The sequence below is a fragment of the Centroberyx gerrardi genome, chromosome 5 (assembly GCF_048128805.1).
Source record: "Centroberyx gerrardi isolate f3 chromosome 5, fCenGer3.hap1.cur.20231027, whole genome shotgun sequence".
Taxonomy (NCBI): domain Eukaryota; kingdom Metazoa; phylum Chordata; class Actinopteri; order Beryciformes; family Berycidae; genus Centroberyx; species Centroberyx gerrardi.
The window spans coordinates 6271797-6294772 of record NC_136001.1 but is presented as its reverse complement, the minus strand read 5'-3'; the positions used below and the strand labels follow the sequence as shown (position 1 = coordinate 6294772).

The 22976-nt window shown below is 41.2% G+C and overlaps 1 protein-coding gene and 1 long non-coding RNA gene across 3 annotated transcripts in view; both read right to left on the bottom strand.

Moving 5' to 3' along the window:
* mtmr14 (myotubularin related protein 14) overlaps window positions 1-11961 on the bottom strand; it is a 28879-nt gene extending 16918 nt beyond the window's left edge. The window contains exons 1-12 of the mRNA XM_071900212.2: window positions 11152-11961; window positions 9851-9999; window positions 8173-8281; window positions 6933-7008; window positions 6200-6260; window positions 5770-5892; window positions 5138-5211; window positions 3479-3549; window positions 3303-3377; window positions 2717-2783; window positions 970-1055; window positions 351-427 (exon numbers count right to left, since the gene is read on the bottom strand). Coding sequence (XP_071756313.1) covers window positions 351-427; window positions 970-1055; window positions 2717-2783; window positions 3303-3377; window positions 3479-3549; window positions 5138-5211; window positions 5770-5892; window positions 6200-6260; window positions 6933-7008; window positions 8173-8281; window positions 9851-9999; window positions 11152-11286 — 1103 coding nt within the window. The 5' untranslated portion in view covers window positions 11287-11961. The remainder of the gene's footprint in view (window positions 1-350; window positions 428-969; window positions 1056-2716; window positions 2784-3302; window positions 3378-3478; window positions 3550-5137; window positions 5212-5769; window positions 5893-6199; window positions 6261-6932; window positions 7009-8172; window positions 8282-9850; window positions 10000-11151) is intronic.
* Window positions 11962-13203: 1242 nt separating this feature from the next.
* On the bottom strand, window positions 13204-13973 carry LOC139912425 (uncharacterized). Of its 2 annotated transcripts, none has more exons than XR_013504914.1 (4): window positions 13849-13973; window positions 13650-13737; window positions 13434-13548; window positions 13204-13311 (listed from the first exon to the last, which is right to left on the bottom strand). It is a non-coding gene; the product is annotated as an uncharacterized LOC139912425 (long non-coding RNA). The 2 variants fall into 2 exon arrangements; XR_013504915.1 differs by having other exon boundaries at window positions 13434-13527.
* Window positions 13974-22976: the final 9003 nt, after the last annotated feature.

Here is a 22976-nt window from a genome sequence, read left to right as displayed (position 1 = left end):
GAGAGAGAGAGAGAGAGAGAGAGAGAGAGAGAGAGAGAGAGAGAGAGAGAGAGAGAGAGGGGAGGAATAAAGAAGTGAGAGGGAGAGGAGTGGTCAGGAGCAAAGCCAAAGAGTACTACTTGTGGTCGTCTTGTCCTGCCCTCCCTCCCCCACGGCTCCCAGTACTTCATTAACCAGTCACTCCTCAATTATGCGTCCCAGACAAACACGGTTCGTCCCAACCAGATGGCAGGGAGACGTCGCAAACGCACCTCTCAAGTATTTATGCCGGCTAATGCGCCGTGAGTTACGGCTCGCCACCGAGCTATGAAATTTTCATCGTGATGATGTAAATGACTTTTTTTTTTTACCCGAAGAGGAACCAGTCGTAAGCGATGGTCAGATACAGGATCTCGGCCGGCTCCAGGCTGGCGTGCACCGCGCCATCCTGTGAAAAATACATAACAAGAACCAGTCAAACATCTCAGAACATACCGTGTTAAATAAAACACTGCGGGCCGGTCAGCCAGGAGGCGTCATGCGGCTCCGGACGTTGGCAAGCGTCCTCACAACTCAAACCCAGTTTCTCCCATGTTGCATTTCTCATTCCTTTTGAAAAAACACTCGCTGTGTGAAATCTGTGCAATTTCAAATCATGACAACCTTCCAGTACGGACCAGTCCTTAAGAAAAAAAAAATAAAAAAATAGAGACATGCGTATTTATAACTTGAGGATTCTATTTTTATAATGGTGAATACAGAGCTGCCTAATTAAGGAGCGGGTTTGGAATGGTAATTTGGATTTGTGTAGAGAAAAATAAATGAGGAGGCGGCCGAGGCAGATGGATTCAACGTGGGATTACCAAAGTCACTAATGAATGTTGGAGGGGGGGAAAACGAGCAGCCGGGTGACTGGGTGTCATGTGGAGAGATGCTGGGGGAGAATAAAGAGATCAAATAAGCAGGAGGAGAGAAAAAGTTAAGACTTACTGCCCACAGGGAGAGCCTGAGGAGGGACACAAATAGAGGCGTTCGGTCCCAGCCGGATATGCAGTGCACCAAGAGGCCGCTCTCATCTGAAAGAACAGCAAGATCACATTTAGAAGGCCAACATTAACACTTTGAAGTGCACTGTCAGGCATCGTAAGTGCATTATTAGTAGATATGCTCAATTCTTACATTATAATCACAACAGAAGACTACATCATGCCCCCAAAATATATAACTATGCAACTATCCAATACAACTACTCAAAATACAGTGAGGTAGCACATCCAAAATGACTGGATACAATTCTCACATTTCACTTATTTACTGAGACACACACCGCAAAACTCTATAAAATAAAATGCTCTGATGAAGGCTTTTCTTGCTGAAACGTGTTAGTGTTTCATGGCGTGTGTCCCAGTAAAAAAGTCAAATATGAGTATTGTATCCAGTCATTTTTTCCCTACCTTACTCTATTTTGAGTAGTCATCACATGCATCATAATGCATCAACACATGCATAATACTGAATGATGAATGTGGAATGTAGGACTGTAGGGTGAGATTGTTAATAACGGCGTGTATTATGGCATATTCAGCAATAAATAAAAAGGTGAGTAAAGTATGACTACAATAATACTCATACTATTTAATACTAAGACTACTTATGCTTATGTTGCTTGTATGATGCCATATGAACAACACTTCAAGTTAAGTGTTACCAGACCAAATATAATACCTACTGCGTTATTAAAGCTTGGAAATGGAAAGGGTTGATGATGCTTTTATGAAGACACTTTAATGATAGGACATGATTACCACTGGGGCCGCCTACTGTACTAAAAATACATGCACTCACAGGACTCCGGAGGAAAGTGTACACCAAATGACATATTTTATGAAGACCACCGTCCTATATTTACAGGATATATGCCACATTTACATTCTCATTTATACGCTCCAGTTATAGGCCAAAGAGTTGTGTGAGCAAACTGATTATTTAAAGGATAGTCAGCTATTTATTCTGCAGTATGTAAATTCTCCTGGGGGTTTTTACTAAGAGTTGCCATGGGCCTTTGCATTGCAAAAACATTTAGAATAAACAGCCAACCCCACACATACACGTTTGTATTAACCCTCATCATCACATGCCTAACTTTAACCCTTACCCTAACCTAAACCTAATCCCACTCTTAACCCCAAACCCAAGTCCTAACCCTCAGAGGTGGAAAGCAACTAAGTACATTTAGTCAAGTACTGTACTTCAGTACAGTTTTGAGGTTCTGGCAATTTACTAGGGTATTCCCATTTTGTGAGACTTTATGCTCACTAAATATATTTATGACTTTATGCTCACTCATACCCCACTACATTTCAGAGGGAAATCTTGTACTTTTTCCTTTTTTTTAACATGCAAAACATACAATAAGATCATAAAATATGTTGCATTGTTAGAGTTTAAACTCCCCAACAGTATATGGAGCAGTTAGACCTACAACATTAAAATACTTCTTACAGGTTAATGCTTCAATAATTTATCACTCTGAAAAAGACCATTCTTTGAAATGACTACTTTTACTTTCGATACTTAAGAACATTTTACTACTAATACTTCTATACTTTTACTTAAGTAAAAATTTTTAATGCAGAACTGTTGCTTTTAATGAAGTATTTTTCCATTATGGCATTGCTATTTTTACTTAAGTAAAGGATTTGACCCCCTCCAAACACACACACATACACACACCTACCATCGCTGTTGATGATGTGGAGCAATAGCTTCAGGTAGTTCTGGGTCTGCTCCACCAGGTCCCAAGACTGACCATCACACACACACACACACAATACACATCAATGAGAAGTAAATACATTATCAGTAGCCGCAAAACCACAACAGAGACAGGGAATCACTGGCTGGTTCAAATCACATCATAACACTTGTGGTGTGTGTGCCATGCCAATGGTGATGAGTCACAACCAGTGCACTTTCAGGATGGAACAACAGATGGCACTGACACACCACAAATACTGACTCATATGGTTGGTATGATGAATAGAGTACAGTACTGTAGAGTAGAACAACTATATGTATGTATGATAGAATATAGCAGAGTAGAATAGAATATAGTAGTAGAGCAGAGCACACCAGAATAGAATAGTGTACAGTAGAATAGAATAGAATAGAGTAGAATAAGGTAGAGTACGGTGGAATAAATTAGAGTAAGGTAGACCAGATGCATAGAATAGAGTAGCATAGAATAGAGTACAGTAAGGTAGAATAAACTTGATTGGAGTAGAACTGAACAAAGTAGAATTGAATAGAATAGAATAGGTAACCTGATATTCAGTCCAGTCAATGTTCAAGTTGTGGGTAAAGCACACAGGGATTGTCAAAGGAGCGTCCACATAGTCCTGTCAGCGGAGACACGGTGGCATCAGGTTAACACAACAGAGCCAGGAGTTCTTATTATTGGGGACTGAGCCGACTGTGCGCATTAGCAGACTTTACGCACCTGATTCCAGTTGAACACCAGTCCCTCAGCCGTGTAGTCTCTGTCTTTGTAGTCCTTGAAGAACTCACACCCTGAAAACACACACACGCACACACACCGTGAACCTTCTGAACGGCCTCGTCCGAACCCGTCAAAGAACGCAACAAGTACTCGATGAGGACGTTACCATTTCGTCTGTGATGATTTCTTGTCTTGCTTTCAGGAAACAAAATGATTTTATTGCGTTTTCACATCTAATTTTTGTCTTGTAATTTAATAATCTTAAGTCTTGTTATCACTCTTACTGTATAACTCTTATTGTGGTCCAAAAAAATAATTAAAAAAAATAATTCCCACTTGATTAATTTGGGGCACAGCTATCACCCTGAGGCAAACCCTGCACTGAATCTGTGCTTGTTTGTCATCATCTGGTTTAAAACCAAAGAAGCGCCGTATGACAAACAATGATCCACTTTTAGGAACTAAAAGGACATTTTCACGTTCAGACTGGAGAGAAGGATTTGCTTTTCTCTAGGGTTTTCCACAGATGCTCTGTGTAAGGTTTCTCTGCCTGCTTCTCCAGCTTCACTTTCGTTTGGTCACATGGTGCACAGAGGAAGCGCGTGACATACCACACCGGGACTTTCGGAGGAATTACGCATATAAACACTTTCCATGTGAAAAAATGGGTTCATTAAAAAAAGAGAGACTACGTCACAAATTTTAAGATATGACACTGTAGCTTGTGTGTGTGTGTGTGTGTGTGTGTGTGTGTGTGTGTGTGTGTGTGTGTGGGGATATGAGAGTGCCGAGGTAACACCAAGGCAAGCCAATACAGCAAATTATTGGTTTGCGAGGATTCACCAAGGCAACAATAAACATGTCCTCCCTCAGGAATGATGCACTTGTTGGGGCCAATCAGTATCAAGTTATATAAATGTGAAAGGGATCCAAGTTTTTTGTAGGGCCAGTTGTTAGTCTTTTCGTTTTTGGTATTTATACTATGTTGATTGTGCAAATGATGCAGTCACCCCTTGGGCCAATCAAAAAATAAATGAAAAAGCCCTAGAGGGAAAACTGCCCCAAAAAGAAAATCCAATATGGCGTATATATCCAGGAGTCTAATTTGTTGAGCAAGGATAGCTGGATGCCATTCCAACTTGAGACTGGTATTTGACCTGGTATTGTTGCGCCTCCTTGGGCCAACCAATGTAATTCTGACATTGACACAGCACAGTAGTGTGATGCATAATTTCCCCAAATTCCCTCAAAATCCCATCAGCATTGTACGGAAGAGGATTAGGGCCACATGTGAAAAATTTATTTGAGTTCTGAGTTTAAAGTCAGAATTCTGACTTCATTCTCAGAATTCTGACTTTAATCTCAGAATTCTGACTTTAAACTCAGAACTCAAATACATTTTTCACATGTGGCCCTAATCCTCTTCCGTAGCACTGGATGGGCAAATGAACAAACAAACTTTTTTCCTCTTACTGATTGAGACAGGCAAAGCGGTGCGTCGCCTCCCCCAATTCCCAGAGGCGAAACTGCATTTGGATAGGGACTCATTTGACTTTGCTAGAAATGTAAACGGACTTAAAATGTCAGCTTTTATCTTTTCTCTGAAGGCGTGTATCATAGACTCGTGGTACTATGCTAGACTGAAAATGAGCGTTTTACCTGGGTAAGGCACAGAGAGCAGGGTGAAGTCTGCATAGCGTTGGGCCTTGTCCACCTTCTCAGAGGATGTTACACTGGAGGGAGAGAGAGAGAGAGAGAGAGAGAGAGAGAGAGAGAGAGAGAGAGAGAGAGAGAGAGAGAGAGAGAGAGAGAGAGAGAGAGAGAGAGAGAGAGAGAGAGAGAGAGAGAGAGAGAGAGAGAGAGAGAGAGAGAGAGAAATCAGCGAAGAAGGAGATGGTAAGAGTAGAGAGAGAGAGAAATGCAGTGTGAGCATTCAATAGCATGCAAAATTCAAACACAACACAACCTTTGACATAGGCATCCATTGATGAAAGAACAAACGCATAAGTGACGGCAATACACACACACACACACACACACACACACATATTAAAATCAACCCAACACTTGGGCATCCCTTGCTCAGACATAATAACAAACTGTGACACTGCATACAATCACCCTAACTCAATAAGCAGCAGCATATGGAAAGGTCTCGGACCAAACACACACACAGTCAAGAGTCAGGTCCCTTACATAAGGTTCCTTACTACAAAGCAAAAGATCGGTGGACACAATGACCCGAACAACGCAGCTAGAGTGTGGATGTATGCATGCATGCTGTTCCTTACTTTAGGCCAAACTTAACCTTCTTGTTCTCCACCATCAGGTCACAGATGTAGCGAACCGAGAGGTAACGCAGCAGCTTAATGTCGTGGCCTCGAACCTTGTCAAAGAGCTGGGAGTCCCCGTTCCTGGGGACAGAGTAGGGAGGGGGGTGTGGAAATGGTAGAAAAGTTGACTTTCTCGAGTGGACTTTGATTTTATCCAGTAAAAGGACGACAAAAACATTGGACATCAACGCTATTTGGTTTCCCAATCATTCACAGGAGGACAAAACCGACTAATCTTAATTTTAGAAGAGTATTTGATTTTTTTGAACACCGTTTACAATTAACTTTCACTGAGGTCATGCATTGTTATCACATACAGATCTGGCCCATGGAGAGACCAGTGCCTCATGTTCACGGTACACTAAACTAGTTAAAGGGACTTGATTACCTGACTGCACTGTCGTCCTCTGGAACCTCCTCTGACTCCGTCCACGTGTCATCACTACCCCCTGGAAAGGAGGCGGAGGTACAGGATGAATGTAAAGATACTGTGACTGACTGTAGTGGCCTCGACTCAAACACGTACATCCCATAAAAAGAGCTTCCAATAATTGCAGTTTCAAATAACAGTCCGAGTTTCAATAATAATACAAGACATTTTTAGACTTTTTCATGACCTGCAGAAACCCTGTGTTCTGTGAATAAAGAATTTATTCTAACAGAAACAGGACGTTTCAAACCAAAATGGATCTTCCTCAGCAAAATATCTCCCATTTAAAAAAAAATTATTGCAAAAGTTGTCACAGCAAATGGTCACAAGGCAGCTAATACTGCAAATGTTTTCTCCAGATTCGCTTTCCACCCAGCTCCTAAACTGGGTCTACAAGTCTCTGCGCTTTACTTGGTAAGCCAACATTTATTCATTGTACTTGCCAATTACAGTGATTCTGAATGAAGTAAATAAGTGCTGCTGAAGTGGAAGTTTGACACCAGCTATTCAGGGGAACATTAAGCCCCAAAAGGAAAAGTTTGACAGCTGTCTGAGATCTGCTGCAACTATTCACAGCTCAGCAAGCACACATGGAACTGAAACCTTCCATGGAAAAACGTCTGCTGCAACTTCCCCTGTAAAGTTTAACTTTAGGTTTCTCTGCGTGTGCGTGTGTGTGTGTGTGTGGTACCTGAGAAGATGTAGTTGTAGCCTGTACGTCCATAAAGCTCCCCCCAGCCAGCCAGAGTGGACGACCGGCAAATGTGCTGCAATGTGGAAGGAACAATAGTGATCAGCCGACGTTGCTGTACTGCTCACCAGGCCGCTACACACATTAATAAAGCGCGCTCTTGTCACTTACCCAGCCTTACGGCACAGAAAGCAGGCAGTGGTGGCCAAAGAAAATCTACTGATGCGATTTTCTGTAGCAGTGATGCTTGGGGGCATTTCTTGTTTTAGCTCCACAACCAGCCCTGTTTTTGTCCTTGGTATGTTTCTAGTGCAAGTCGCAATGATTGTTTTTTTCTTTGCACCATAATAAATGTGCTAATTCTTAACAACTGGACTACACCACTTTTTGTTTCAGAGGGAAATAAGGCTAAATTAGGCAGGTATTTTAATTTCACATTTTCAAATATTTGTCGGTCAACATACTTGTCTTCACATAACACATGGGCAGTATTAATACGAACTCCGTATCTTAAAGCATTAAGGAGTTATAGTTGTTTCAAGAAAATCTGTTTTTCCTCATTGATATGCAAATTTATGCAGCAGGGTGTTCCAAAATATGAATAGATCAAATTGACTCATTGTTTGCAGTAAGTGGCCTTGCAATGGGAGCTCGCCGTTTCAGACAGCTGACTGACCAATTACTACAGGTAGGTAAGAGACATATTATATATAGGTCCAAAATCACCAAACTAGCTGGTTATCACAACACCACATGGCCCATCAGCTCTATATCTGTTCAGCGGCCATTAGAGCTGCCCTTCTACCACTGTACCAAGTTTTGGAAAAATTAGCAGGGAGGTTATGTCTAAACTCCAAATGAGCTCTCCAATTCCCCCGTGTTGTTTGATTGGGCCAATAATGGAGGGTCTGCCTCTTCTTCTGTCTGCTGATAGGCATACAAAGTTTGATTGTGTTATGTGCATCCGTTCGTACGTTATATGCCTTTTTATGAGAAGCCACGTCCCTCTTTGGCCAATCAGTGTGAAAAGTTCATCTCTTCTTCCTTACTACTTCTTCCTTGCGGCATGAACAACCTTTCAACACAGCAGGATATCCCAAAACGTTCTGAATGGATTTGCACAAAACTAACAGACAATCAAACAGACGGAATGGGGCGAAAACATGATCCCTAACTCTGGTGGTGGAGGTAAAAAGCCTGAGCAGAGAGTGCGTGGAGTTTCCAGGCCAAGCAGCAGTACCTTGCCATTGTAGAGGATGACAGGGCAGACGAACCTCCCTCTGCAGCGAGCCAGCTTACTCCGGTTCACCAAGTCCTGTAGCTTACTGATCTGCACTGTGCTCTCAAACCTACACACACACACACACACACACACACACACACACACACACACACACACACACACACACACACACACACACACACACACACACACACACACACACACACACACAACACCACACGTTATCCATTAGTCAATCTGTTTAATCATTCAAACTTAATTTAGCTCTTTATATAGAAAATGCAATTACAAAACACAAAGCACTTGACAACACAAGATTAGTGTTCAGTACATGCTGTAGCATCAGCTGAGATAACAGTAAAGAACCAGCTGTGCTAACAGGGCCAACGCCACCAAATAATCAATTGCTCTTGACTTCTGAGATTTACTGTAGGTCAACAGTTAAGTAGGAAAACGTTTGGCCTCAACGACGATTGATTTTTTCATTAAGTTCACTAAAACATCTTAACTGCCTGTCTTTTGCTATTTTGGCCACAAAAACACAAACATAATTTTTACCTCAAAAGGTAAAATAAGTTACGCCAAACATTCACAAAGGCTTCTGAAAATTGAATATGGTCATAACAGTAAAACTAGTGTGGGGAAAGATCATGCTATGGTTGAGGGTTTACTGAAATTGGCTGCATAGCTTAATACTGATTGGTACTTGATTGATGTTGAGGTACTTTTAACATTGAGAACTCTACAAAACAATTTGATTCTACAGTATATAATAAAGTGTATGGCTTTTTATCTCAAATGAAAAAATGAATAACAGGCATTCAAAAAAACATAAAATAATATCACCATGGGAGCAAAGATAATTGTGTGCAAAAAGACTTTAAAGCTACAATATGGTTGAGAGTTTACTGAAAAAGGCTACATAGTTCAATATTGATTGATACTCATGTTGATTTTTGAAAAGGTATAGTTAATTGTTTTGTACTAGTTTATGGCCATTTCTAAGGAGCACATCAATACAAATCCTACATAATAAAGCAAATGCTAACTGAAAACTGAAAATAGTTTTGTCAAAAGGAGGCTCTTATGAAATATATATATATATTGAAATGTGTCCAAAACAAAAATCTGTGTTGGGACCAGTATTGTATTGAAAAACTACTGACAATACCCGACTTTCCCAACTTATTTGTTTACAATGGGGCCACTGCAGCACAGACTATGAAGTGAAAACATTATGCCAGGAGGGAGAGCATTGTGTGCACACAAGCGGTTTGCCCAGACAAGGGGCCTTTTTTTAATATGTCAAGGCTTTGCTGTGAATGGCGTCTTTCCTCACAGCCTAAAGCGCATCTTTTATTGCCACTCATACAGTGGAACACAGCAGAACCGTATCAAGCAGCTGTGAGAAACAGGAATTTCTTGAATCAGAGCACAGCACACCACTTCCTATTTCCAGCTATAATGTGAACTCATGTGACAGAGCAGTCATTTTACTCCTGTGCTGCCTTGACGCGATCAGAATGATAGAGATGTGTGACCTTTGCTCCCTGCACCACAGCAAAGGTGGACATGATTAGAGGAGTGACGCAAACAAACAAGGGAGTAATTGGTAACTGAATGGCGTGGACTTTGTATTGGGGTTTGAAGGATTGGCTGAGGAGTGGAGAGGTACCTGTCTCTCTGGACCTCTGTGCATTCATATTCCAGGTAGACTATCTGTCGGGGGTAATGGCCGCACACTTCTCCATTGGTGTTGTGGATGACGCTGTACTTGTAGTCTCTGCCAAACAGCTCTAAGCAGCGCTTCTCTATTGTCTCCACCTGAGGAAAGACAGAAACAAAGTTGTTGTTGGGGGTTTAAAGAGAATCTAGTTTTCCACCCGGGGGACTATATTTTGGATCAAAGTGCATGCGTTGAAGATTCGCCCCTATTCCATGGATGCCAATTGAGTATGGCAAGATGTACCAAAGTGAGTCCAAATTTGGCCATCCAGTTTGTATCATTATAAAGGAAAGTGATCAAGCACAAATACCTATTTGGAAGCTATATCTAGAAATAACACATCAGGGAGTATTCAGGACCAATGTTCCCTCTATGCTGGTAATTTGGTGACCTACATCCAATAATTTATCACACTGACAAAATAATAATTGGCAATCATCAGTCACTTACTCCCTCCAACTTTTTATAATAAGCTGAGTTGGAGGTTTTGGTGGCAAATGGTGGGAAAATTAGATGCAGGGACTTTTCCATAGCTGAAGGTTTAGTGAAGTGACGCCCCTGACCCATTGAAGCTCAAGGTGCTACTGACACTAGAGGTATTTAATGTTGGTGTGTAAGGATTAGCAACATTCTGTCAGCATGTCATCCAGTGTGGTGTTCAGGCTAGTAACAAGTTGCAGATTGTTTCTATTTATTGGGTGCCTGCCTGGTAATAGCAACCGTTAGAGGTAGACTGGAAACAAGTTGTGACAGCAACAGTTAATCTGGCCGCTCGCCCTTGACCGCCACACTAATCTCTATTCAAAAATCGGATACATACATTTCTGGTAATAATATGGTTTAAGAAATAATCAGAATTTATAGAATCCATTCTTCAATTCGGCATAGATTCAATACACCAAGCAGCACTCTATTCAATCAAATTTCACACTTCAGAATTGTTGTTATTGTTTTTCCAACTATCTTCATTCACAAAATACACCGTGGTGGGCGGTAGTGAGCAGTGTGAGAAAATACTAAAAGTTGACATTTTATGGAAATGAAGTGCTGCTTGGATAAGATGTAAGCCGATTGAAGAGTGCCTCCTATTGAATAATAAAGGTCATAAAGTCAGGTTCTACCAGGTATATACCTTTGCCGATAAGCAAGACCACTTTAAATTGTCAGATGATATTTGAATGCTTTTGACATTCTCTTATACAAGACAGAACGGCAGGTATAGCACAACAAACATGGATCCCCAAACTTACCCGAGGAGTGACTTCTTTTGCTCTGTACTGCGTCTTGGAAAACAAATCTATCAAATCCGCTATTTCCTCGCTCTTTCTGACCGACAGCCCAGAGGCCGTGAAGCCGCCGGCCGCGGAGGGGGAGGCGGCCATCATAGTGCCTCGACCTGCGGTGGTGGGCTCTATCCGGACTCGCCCTCCTTCAAACACCGCAGCGCCTTGTCCTTGGGAACGGGAGGACCGACCAGGCCATCCCTTCCCAGCCAGTTTCTTCCTGACTGCCCGCTTGAGGGGGCCGGAGCCGGGGAGTCTTCCCGAATTCAGGGCACCGGTGAGCTGCTACACCCCCCAAACACAAGCCGTTAGCCAGCCTGCACAGCCAGCCAACCTCACCACAACAACGGCTACTGCTACTGGAGCTAGCACGACTAGCTAACTGGCTAGCTAGCTCAGCTTCAGAGCCGTATTCGTTTTCGCTGGCGATACACTTAAATCCAAGTCCGCCGTACACTTATTGGAGATAGATTTTCAAACGTTTTAGTCGCTCCTACATCACTACTGTTTTGTTTACTGACTAGACGAGGTGTGAACCCAATCTCTGCTGAACTCCAGTCAGCAGGAGTCAGGAAACCTCCAGGATCCTGCCCGGCCTGCTCACGTTTCCTCAATGTCACGTCCTCATATCTCCTTAGTTATCGCGACGACAACAACAAACATAATAAATGTATACAGTGATCAGTACTGTAGCTGCAGGATCTCAACACTGTATCTGTTGTTCTGGATTAAAATCCCAGTACTGGAGAGTGGTGTTGCAATCTGTGTACTGCTGTCTCAAGGTACAACAGGCGGTAAACAGGAAGCTGACAGTACCACGTGACAGGCATCGCCCCCACTTCCTTAAATGACGTATTGTTTTCAATCAGCAACTACTACGATCTGTAGTTGACCAATTACATGTAGCATATGCAGTTCTATGCATCTACTCATTGTTTTAGATTTATGTCTTGAAACTATGTACTTTTATTTATCCTATTAAAGTTATGAATATATTTGGGCTTTGGTGTTTCTAATTTATTGTACTGTCTATAAATGTATCTTTAGATGTCCAACTTGAGTTAACCTGCTTGAGTTACATACTGATAATGTGTATTATCTATGTAAATGGCATTGAGTCTATTTCCAACCAGGTGTGTTCCTGGGCACTGTGGGAGATCAAGCATATAGAAATTTTTGCTATGACAAGAGTCTAGATACTAATAACTACTTGCAAACTCAAGTAAACCTTGGTGTTGCTGTGACACCAAACAAACCCAGAATATTATTTATGATAATAGATGAACTGATTTTTTTCACTAGCAAAACTTGCATTTAAATTGATCAGAGAGCTCTAATATTTATGTCATGGTCAAATGTTGTGAGGAGACTCACCTTTGATCCAGTGTAGGTCAATCCCATGTCTTAAATCAGTACTGCAGCAGATTAATAATGGCTACAAGCAATACTATCTCTACACTGAGGCAACAGCATGTTGGTTAACTTGGACTGTGTGGCTTTAGTCAATGTTGTCAGGAAGTACTCACAAGGAAGAGACATTCAAAAATGTATCATGTATATTCTGTAAGACTGACTTGTAGAATTAAAAACACAATATTGATATTTGTGACTGGAAAAACATGTAATTAATGAAGGTAAAATGTAATAACCGAGGTAAGATGGAGAAAAGTAACTGAGGGCAATGAACTACAATATGATGACAGATAAGACTTATTTAAGAGATGATCCAAGACAAATTGTTATACTGTATGTAGGGTAAAGTAAACATTTCTTTCAAAATACGTTTCATTCTACATGTTCCGTTTTCAATGGGTGAAACATTCTCAGGGGTATTAAGCATTACAAGACAGTCTCACATTTGAAGAAGACCAATCCAGTGATTAGAAAAGACCAATCATTGTGCTTTACCATGAGCTGAAAATGGATAAAAATGTGAGGCTCCACTGCTGTTGCAGAAATGACTTTATTGATTACTTGAAATAATGAAATAATGAATTAATGAATTACTGATATAATGATTGATATGATAAGATTGATTAATATGATAATTGATATAATAAAATGGATATAATGAATTGAACTGATTGTTTAATTGTCGTCTGAGCCCAGGACTTCCTCTTCTGGTGCCTGAAAGAGAACAGCAGTGTTTCAGCATCTTGCAGCAGCCATGGTTCCAGCAGATGAATCAAACAGCAGATGAATCAAACAGCAGATGAATCAAACAGCAGATGAATCAAACAGCTCAGTACCTCAACAAAGGAGTCTACGAGCAGATCCAGAAGAGCGGCCTGGGAGCGGTATTCTTCGGTGGTCTCCTCTATCTCTGCCAGTAATGTCAGGTACCTGCTGACTAGCTGCGTCTTCCTGCGAGTCACAAAGCAAACCCAAATACCCAATCGATCCATTTGGATCTAATCATGAAGAATCAGTGTGTAATTTTCAGTGTGTCCAGGAGAACGCCTCACCTTTTCCCTTCTTCAGTGTCGCCATAGGTCTGTCTGAGTGTCTCCTCAAGCACCTGCTGCTCTGACTGTGGCTCCTTGTTCTGAGGCTCTGAAGATGTGATACATGACATGTGACAAACATTCTCCTCTCACTGATCCATCAGATCAACAGCATTTCCCCTCTTGGAAGCTCATACTTGAAGCAGAATTCTGAACCAACCTGTTTCCTGCTCTTTGTTGTCGTCCTTCTGTGAATTCTGTAAGTGACATTTTGACATTATTCATGTGATGAAATTTAAAGCATGTTTTATGTCTACTGTTAATAACTCCAAATTACAATCCCTTACATTTTATATTGTCATATTATTTGTTGTAGAGCATATACCTTTTGAATTTGGGACGCAGTTATGTGCTGATATTCATCCACCACCAGAGCAATGGACAGACTGAAAATTGTAAAATACATTATTTACATTTATATTCAGGATATTAAATGTTCCATACACCATATTCTGTTTACAATAACCGGGATAAGCCCACATCCTGAATCAGAAAAGCCTGAATATGCTTGTTGTTGTTGTTTATTGTTGGGTTTAGTGTTTCCACAGAGTCACGAGCATCAAATGATGCACCACTATTTAACACAGTGACCTGTTTCCATGTATACAGCTATATGAAAACAGTAGTTACTGATCATTCCAGGTAAACAGCAGATCCCTGGAATAAGCTCATATTCAGAATATTAATGTGCATGTAAACCTGCCAACTTACTTGAGGAATACGCAGCACTAGGGCTGGGTATCGGTACTTGATACCTTTAAGGTATTGACCGAAATAACCCAGTACCAAGTAGTATCAAAACTTCTCCAGTCAAACGATACCTGCATTCGATACTTTTTGTACACAGATCTAGAAAGAAATGACTATTTGTATGGTTTTGCTCGCAGCCAATCACCGCAAGCGTTCTTGGATTTAATGCGACGTGTGATTGGCCCACTACCGCAGCAGCTACAACCCATACAGTCTGTGGTGGTGAAGTCGAGCGCGGTGTGTGTGACGGAGTTGGCAGTTCAGCGTGCCGAGATGCCACCAAAACGTTAAAAAAAAGGTATCGAATGAAGTACTCTAATGGTATCGGTATCACTTTAAGGGTACTGGTATTGGTACTGGTATCATAATTTTTTAAACGATACCCAGCCCTACGCAGCACTGTATCATGATGTACAGGACCAGGAAGATGATAATGTGAGGTGCACCTGAAATGATTAAATAGATGACTGTAAGTCACAAGTCAGGACAAATACCATGACAAGAGTATTGTTAACTTATTACAACGCAAAGAGATTTGGTATCACAAGCCAAACACCAATTACTGCAGCCCAAAACTATGAATGTTGCAAAATGTGACGGACAACACACAAAGGGAACTGACTGGCAGAGATTGAGAAGCCTGTCACTCAATCTTTGATCTGACCAATAGCAGCAGACCCACCCCGATCCAAAGCCCCGCCCCTAATACTTCTGTTCAACAGATGCAAAGTCAAATCCCAGGAGTGCAATCACACTTCGTCGCCATCTGCTGTTCAAACAAATAATGATGCTGTGCATGGCATGAGGAATTCAGATGCAGTGGCTCAATTTAGTTTTCAAAGACGATCATTTGGATGTAAATGTGATTTCTTTGATTATTTTGCAATGTTCATAGCTTTGAGCTGCAATAATCCCTGTCACACATTAAAATTGGTTTTGTCATATTATGCCATCATGAATACCTAGGTTCCTTTTAATAATGAAGATGAAGGGAGAGGTCCTCTAACAAATACTCATTTGGACTATTTGCAATTAGTGCTGTAGTTTCTTGCTGCGCATTTTAAAAGCATGTGCCATGTAACTGTTCAGTGTTTGTTGTTTGTACTGTATGATCCTGACTCTGACAGTTGCACACGTATTAAACATAAGGCAATTCTGAAAATGGGTTGATTAAAATGAGTCATTGTTCATTATTTGTGATGATGGTACAGAATATGAAAATGATAAGAAATCATATCTAGACCTAACACTTGCCAAATGACTTCTTACAACATGACTGCTGGAGGGAAAGCAAAGCACATCATGAGTTGCCATTACAGTAAGCCATGTTTAGACATGTTCCCACAAAATATTTACATGTTTGAGGGTAGCATCATCTGTGCTTCTCAAATCTTCTCTAAGGAATTTCAAAATGGATGTAAAGCATGTTGGAATGAAGCTGCTCAGTAATACATGAAGCTTCACTCACCATTGTTCTTGCTGGTGTAATAGAGGCTGGTCCAGTCATCCAGAGTGAGCACCTGGAACAGAGTGAACATGCTCCTGAACAAGGAGCCAAAGTGCTGTGGATCCGACTCCCTGAACAACCTGGTGAAAGTGACGGCAAACATGTAGTGGACCACGATCATGTAGACGGCGACGCCCGACACGGCCCGGACAGACTGGACAGCGGCTCTCATCACAGCCTCGAGGCTGCTGACATGGCTGTTGGGAATTCAACAAACAGCAAAGATATTAGGACCAAAAAGACTCCATGGCATTTATCATGATGGTCAAACGATTCATGAGAGAAGAAGTAAAGTGAAGACATTTAGGCGCCCGACCTACCGCACGAGGCGTAGACTCCGGCACACTCGCAGGGCCCGGAACACTCTCACGTTCTTCAGGACTTGTGCGATTTCCGAGGGCGGGCCTTCATCGGATCCCCCAAGAGAGCCCATGCGTTTCAGGGACAAGTCCAGGAGAGCCACGACCAGAAGGATGAAATCTGGGTGAGCCGGATAGTTACAGAGAGGGAAAGTGTCAGGAAGAAAACAGAGAAAGTACAGTTTGTTTTGGGATGGGTTGTCTTGCATTATGAAATACAAAACATGGGAATATTGCTAGATTTATATTGAAGTCTTACCAATATTGTTCCATGGATTTTTAAAATAGAGCCGCCCCCAGGCCAGGAGTTTCAGTCCGCACTCATTGATGTAGATCGCCAGGAACAGACACTCCAGTACATCAAGGTGCCATCCTTGAATTTGAGAAAAGATGTTATTTACACATTTGACTTTTACTTAATTAAGGCTTGAAGCTATATTCTTTTAAAGTAATAGTTCACACAAAAATAAAAAAAATTGGTCATTATCTGCCCAATAATGAGCTGGTGTACCATATTTTCCTACCTGCTCTGAGCTCAACAGCGTCAGCTGCCCGGGCCACTATAGAGACGGTGTTGATCACCAGCGTGAAGACGACCAGCCGATTAAAGCATGTGTGTCCAACCAGCATGTCCAGGGCTGTGAAAAACCTCCACCGCCAGACCTGGAGTCTTTGTCCCAGACTCATCTCTTCTTCTTCAGCTGAGAGAAAGTGAAAGAGTGAGAGAGAGAGAGATGCCTACATTTCAAGCTCAGTCAGAGTGATTATTTTCTCTGTGACCTCACTGGATGTCAGTTGGTGGCAATGTCAACAAGGCTAATATTATATAGTATTATACAACAGTTAGTTCCGCTCGAGTAATTTGATTGGACAGGAGGCATTCCATGAGTACTGATATGCAGTATAACAGCAGTGGGACATTTTGCTGTATGTAACACTCCACTTTACAGCTGTTCTAATATAAATATAAAGACAAAAATCTAAATGCTCTATTTTTAATGGCTAGTATTATATTTTGCTGATTTAATTTTCCTCACAAACACGAGTTACATAAACACAGAACCACTGATAGAGGACAGTGGAGCGTCTGAATACACAGCAACACACACACACACACACACACACACACACACACACAATGATAAATGTGAGGGGATGGGATTTATTTTCTGAAATATTGGTTGATTGATGATTAATTTCTTGTTACATGCTTTGGCAATATTTGCTTTATTATATGTTTTGTTGTGTTTGTTATGTTTTAAACTGTCATGCCAATAAAGCACATTGAATTGAATTGACAAAAATCTGTTGTCTCAAATTACCATTGGCTACTTGATAAATAGTTTTGTTTGTAGAACAGCCGTGCTGATATCCAGTGTAACACCTCTGGTGTGTTATTGCTTAAATAATATTACACTATACTATTAATACCACTGATAATGTAATGGTATATAAGCCGTTCAGCCCTTTCAATTAGCTTCCTTTGAATCTTACCTTTCGTAGCAGCTGGCTGCCTGGTCTGAGAAGGTGTAGGCTGCATCCTGTGAGACAGACAGACAGCAGAGACAAGACACATCTCACACATTCTCCATCTCATTTCTGATGGCCAATTATGGTTCAGAACAAATGAGGACTTCCTGCATAGTTGAGTTGTTGTATTGGTTGTTAGGATTTGACTCTAACGTTAAAATCAAAATAATCAAAATCGCACAAAGCCAATGGCACCAATGTTTCAATTACCGTATGTCGATAATTAACGGTATATACCGTTAATTAACGTTAGCCGTAATTAACGTTAGCCGGTTAGATATGTCTAACCGGCTAACGATAGTCAGTTACAATGTCAGTTACAACAGCTAGCTAGCTAAGCTATAACGGATATAAAGGATGACGGTAAATTCAGTTTAAAGCTGATTATGTCAAACAATTACTGACCTACAAGGAATTTACAGTAAAATATGTATTTTATGTATCAGCTCTGCTGTGACATTAACTAAAACTGAAATTGTTTCATGAAGCTTGTCTTACCTGGTAAAATTTTCACAGTCTTGGTCTCTGCAACTGTTCAAATGCGAAAACAAATTTAAAACATGCATGGATGTTTTGAATGGCATATGGATCGTTGCTATGGTGATTAGTTTTACCTGGATATGGCTGTGCCTGGATGGATGCCTGTTGCTCTGCTCCGCCCCTGCGTCTCATGAACCAATGACAGCGCAGGACGGTGCTGTTGGAATTGTGGGGAGAGCGGACGATGACACGCGCCAGAATGTCTCCAAAAGAGTTTGATGTGATATGAGACCCACTCCTCTCTCCGTCCTTTTCTTCTCCTGCCATTGAAGACAGCAGAAACGGCACAGTTCCATACAGTAGATTCCATTCTGTAGACAGGAACGTTGGACAGGCGAGAGAATCGCCGAGCTTCAGTGGGCGTGGTTTTTGATTGACGTTTAGGTGTGAGGGCGGAAGTAACAAAAAATACTTACTTGGGGCGGAAGTAACAAAAATGACTCACGGTAAACGATAAATCACTGAGCTATTTAATCCAATCTCCTCTGAATTGATCAAGTCACTTGACAATTTAGCATTTTATTTATCTTTTTGAGTTCACATGCAATTTCATCACTGTTTTTCAATTCACATTCATTTCCATCACCTCTACATTTATCAGTTCATTTCTGTTACTTCCACCCTTCTGGGGCTCGCCTTAAATGATAAATGGCAATGTTGAATGATAGAAAGTGGTGATAAATGATGGAAATGGCTCTGTGTTTATCTATGATGACTGGGACTATCACCAGTCTGCAGAATAGCATACTACAACAATGTAACTGCTTTTCCTATGTTATTTTTCCCTCTTTCTTTAAATAAGAACTTTCATTCAAGTAAATTTATGTTCTTTATTCAGGTCTAGAGAAATAGCATAGATTGTCTCCTCCTGTGTACGTTTTAGTCTACAGTCTACTCTGTGTTGTCGAATGGGCTTTTGGCTTTTACTGAGACAGAACGGGAGTAGCAGTGTGCGCATACTGCCATCTAATGGCGTTTTTTTTGCACTCGTCAGGTTGACATGATTTGGGAAGGGGGTGTGTTGTGATATTTTCTCATGAGTTGGATAGAGAAGCTTATATTTTATTATGTTCTTGCTGATTCAAACATTTCCAATGAAATTGTTTAAATATTTCTACAAACTAACATTAGCTAGCGATGATTATCCAGGCTAAACAGCTGTGACATACCATCAGTGGCGGTCCTGCTGCCCAGGATTTGCCTTTTTAATTCCATCCTTGTAATCTGCCCGTTTATTACTTATTTATTGTGTTTATTACTTTTTCTACAAATGTATGGTCTTTCATTGCCGTTGATTACGGTTTAGTTTGAGCTCAGAGAATGAATTGACGTTAGGATAAGAACGTTCCATCATGTTGTCACGACAACTGAGCCAGCGATGGGATCAAATCCAATTTAAGTCTCAGCAATGGGCAAGTATGCCTAACTGCGGGCTTGCAGGATGGTGACGTACTAAACATGGGCAGTGTCAAACGTGTCAGTCAATTCTAGGCTCATTGCTATTGATGACGTGCTGAACATGGGCAGGTCAAATGTATCAGTTAATTTACTAGGTCCTTGGGTGCATTTCCATCTGCTGCTTATCTGATGTAATTACAGATTATGATACTGAGACACTGAGGTAATAACCTGTTTTTAATCTATGGAAGCACCTTGATTTTTGTTGTAATAATATGCGGTGGGAAGGCATTGAGAAGAGGAAAATCAGCTGGAAGGACATATGGGAGATGGAAGCAAGCAGAGCAGCTTTATCATCAGAGCTACTTATGATGTGCTTCCCTCGCCAAAAAACCTCCATCAGTGGTTCGGTGAAGACCCAACCTGTGCCCTGTGCCCAACTCCAGCAACCCTCAAACACATCCTGGCAAGCTGTAAAACCAGCCTCACGCAAGGCAGATACACCTGGCGCCATAACCAGGTCTTGAAGAGGCTGGCAGCAGCAATTGAGACCAAGCGGATGGTAACCAACTCCTTGCCCCCTAGAACAACCAACATTCTGGGACCAACATTTATCCGGGAAGGAGGGAAAGGACCAACAAATCTCCCCCCCAAGCCAGAAACAGGACAGCTGAACATGGCCCGTGACTGGAAGATGCTGGTAGATGTCAACAGGCAACTAATTTTTCCACTGGAGATTGCAACCACCAACCTCAGGCCGGACTTGGTACTCTGGTCCACCTCACTGCAGACCGTCTACATTGTAGAGCTCACAGTCCCATGGGAGGATGTAGTCGAGGAGGCTTTCGAGCGCAAGAGTCTAAGCTATGCAGATAGCAGCTGAAGCACAACAACGGGGTTGGCGTACTAAAGTCTGTCCTGTAGAAGTTGGATGCAGAGGATTTATGGCCACGTCTACCATCAAACTGCTGAAGGAGCTTGGGATCCACGGTCAGGCTCTACAACAAACCATCAGAGCTGCATCAGAGGCAGTCAGTGGCTTTGGATCAAGTGCAGACACCTCTCCTGGGCCCCAACGTACAGTAAAGACAAGAGATTGTAGTGGGCTAATTGACGAAACGTCAAGGAAGGAGGGTTCCCACTTGAAAACCCCTGCGTGTCAATCCTATGCCACTTCGAACATCAAGGCAGTCTCAAGTAAGTGCTTACCATCCATTGGCACAAGGGATTATTAACATCTTATCCTGTGTTTTCTGATTCTAATAATAATATATAATAATAAATATAATAATTAAGTAGCTTCCTGGAATATCCACTATTTTACACACATTATATATTATATTTACACAAGTTATATAGTTAGCAGTAGTAGTAGTATTATTTGGACTATCAGTATTAGTAACAGTAGAAGTAGTAATAGTAGTAGTAGCAGTAGTAGTTGTAAAAGCAGCAGTAGTAGCAGTAGCAGCAGTCATAGGAGTAGCACAATACCAGCAGTAATAGTAGTAGTGGCAAAAGTAACGGCCTGGCCTGGTGTCAGTAGAGGAGGCTGGCCTGGTGGCAGTAGAGGAGTAGTAGCCTATGCTAGTAGTAGCAGTATGAATTTCTTTTGTTTTAGTTTTGATTTGTTTAACACTTTTTGGCCACTGCCTAATTCCATTTGTGTTATTTCATAGATTTGATGACTTTACTATTATTCTAAAATGTGGAAAATAGAAAAATACATATGTCCAAACTTTTGACTGGTAGTGTATATACAAATGTTTCACTTGTGTATGTGCGATTATTTCAAGTGCATGCATATGTGTATACAGCAGTATGCATGCATGTGTGAGTGTTTTACATGTGTATATGAGTTGGAAATAAGGCCTAGATAGCCCCTCACAGATCCCTGTTATAACCTGGATGTAAAGGAGCATTTTGATTAAAAAAGTCTTACCTCCAAAGGACAAAACAGGACCTAAGCCTACCTAAAGATCTTCATCGTTTTTCATCGCTCTCAACTGTTATATGTCTCTGCAAGGACAAGACACAGTATGAAGTGAGGTACAGTTTGTCTGAGACAACATAAATACATTGCGTACGTGGTAAATAAAAATATGTAGCCTACTTTCTGCAATATTAATCACACCTAGACATTCAACTAATCCAAACCTAATTTCGGCAAGTCATAACACTAATGCTAACAATGTCATTAAGCAGTGTCCAAAATTAACCTTTTTCTCACCTGCCAAAATAATTTACCCACCGTGAATAATTTTTACTGGCCAAAATAATTAATATATATTTCTCACAGAAACAGGTCACGCAGCACGCTACCTATTTTCATTACCATTTTGTGCATAGAATCGGGTACTGAGTGTTACTGTAAAACTTCCTTAAAAGTATATTATTCATCATGAAGTGCAATAGAATTCCATTTTGTTTTGAGCTTCAAAGTTTGACAAAGGGCAAAGACAAAACATGGTATTATAATCGAGACATTCAAATGTTTGCATCTCAAAAAGTTACCAAGAAGTGCAGCAAGTAGGCTTTATTGAATTACCCGCCAAAGATAATTTTCTACCAGCGTTTGGCGCTTGGCAGTTGGTAATTTTTGGACGCGGCCATTAAAACAAATGTAAATCACTGTTTAAGTCTGTTTCACCTTCTTTCTAGAATACTTGACTACAGTTTACACTTATTCGTTGGATTTCATAGTCTTTATACGGAGCAGTATTCTACTTACCTCCATTTTAACTCCGACAAGTTTTCTTCTTCTTTGTCTTCAACTTGCAGCGTTGCGCGACAGGACGGTGACGTGCTAAACGTGGGCGGGGTCAAACGTGTCAAACCCGCCCATATTTTATATGTCACCTTCCCCGCAAGCCTGCAGTTAGGTGCTTCTCATGATGGGCGCAACGTCCATCGCAACGATGACAGATCACCATCGCTGGAAGTATAGAGAGCCTAAGTCCCTCCCCTTCCGGTGGACCACCATGGGACCTTATTTCGGAAAAAATATGTACGGTATTCAACGGCGAGAGACAAATAATTGTTTGATCCCGTTTGAATTGTGCCATGAATTACACATATGATGTTTTGTCAATTTAAATGATAATTTTGCAAGTCAAGAAAGTCGCAGTTTGTGGTAAAACTGTTGAACTATAAGACTGTAAAAATACGTAATTAGAAAGACTACACACCCAAAAGTCGCGCAAGTGA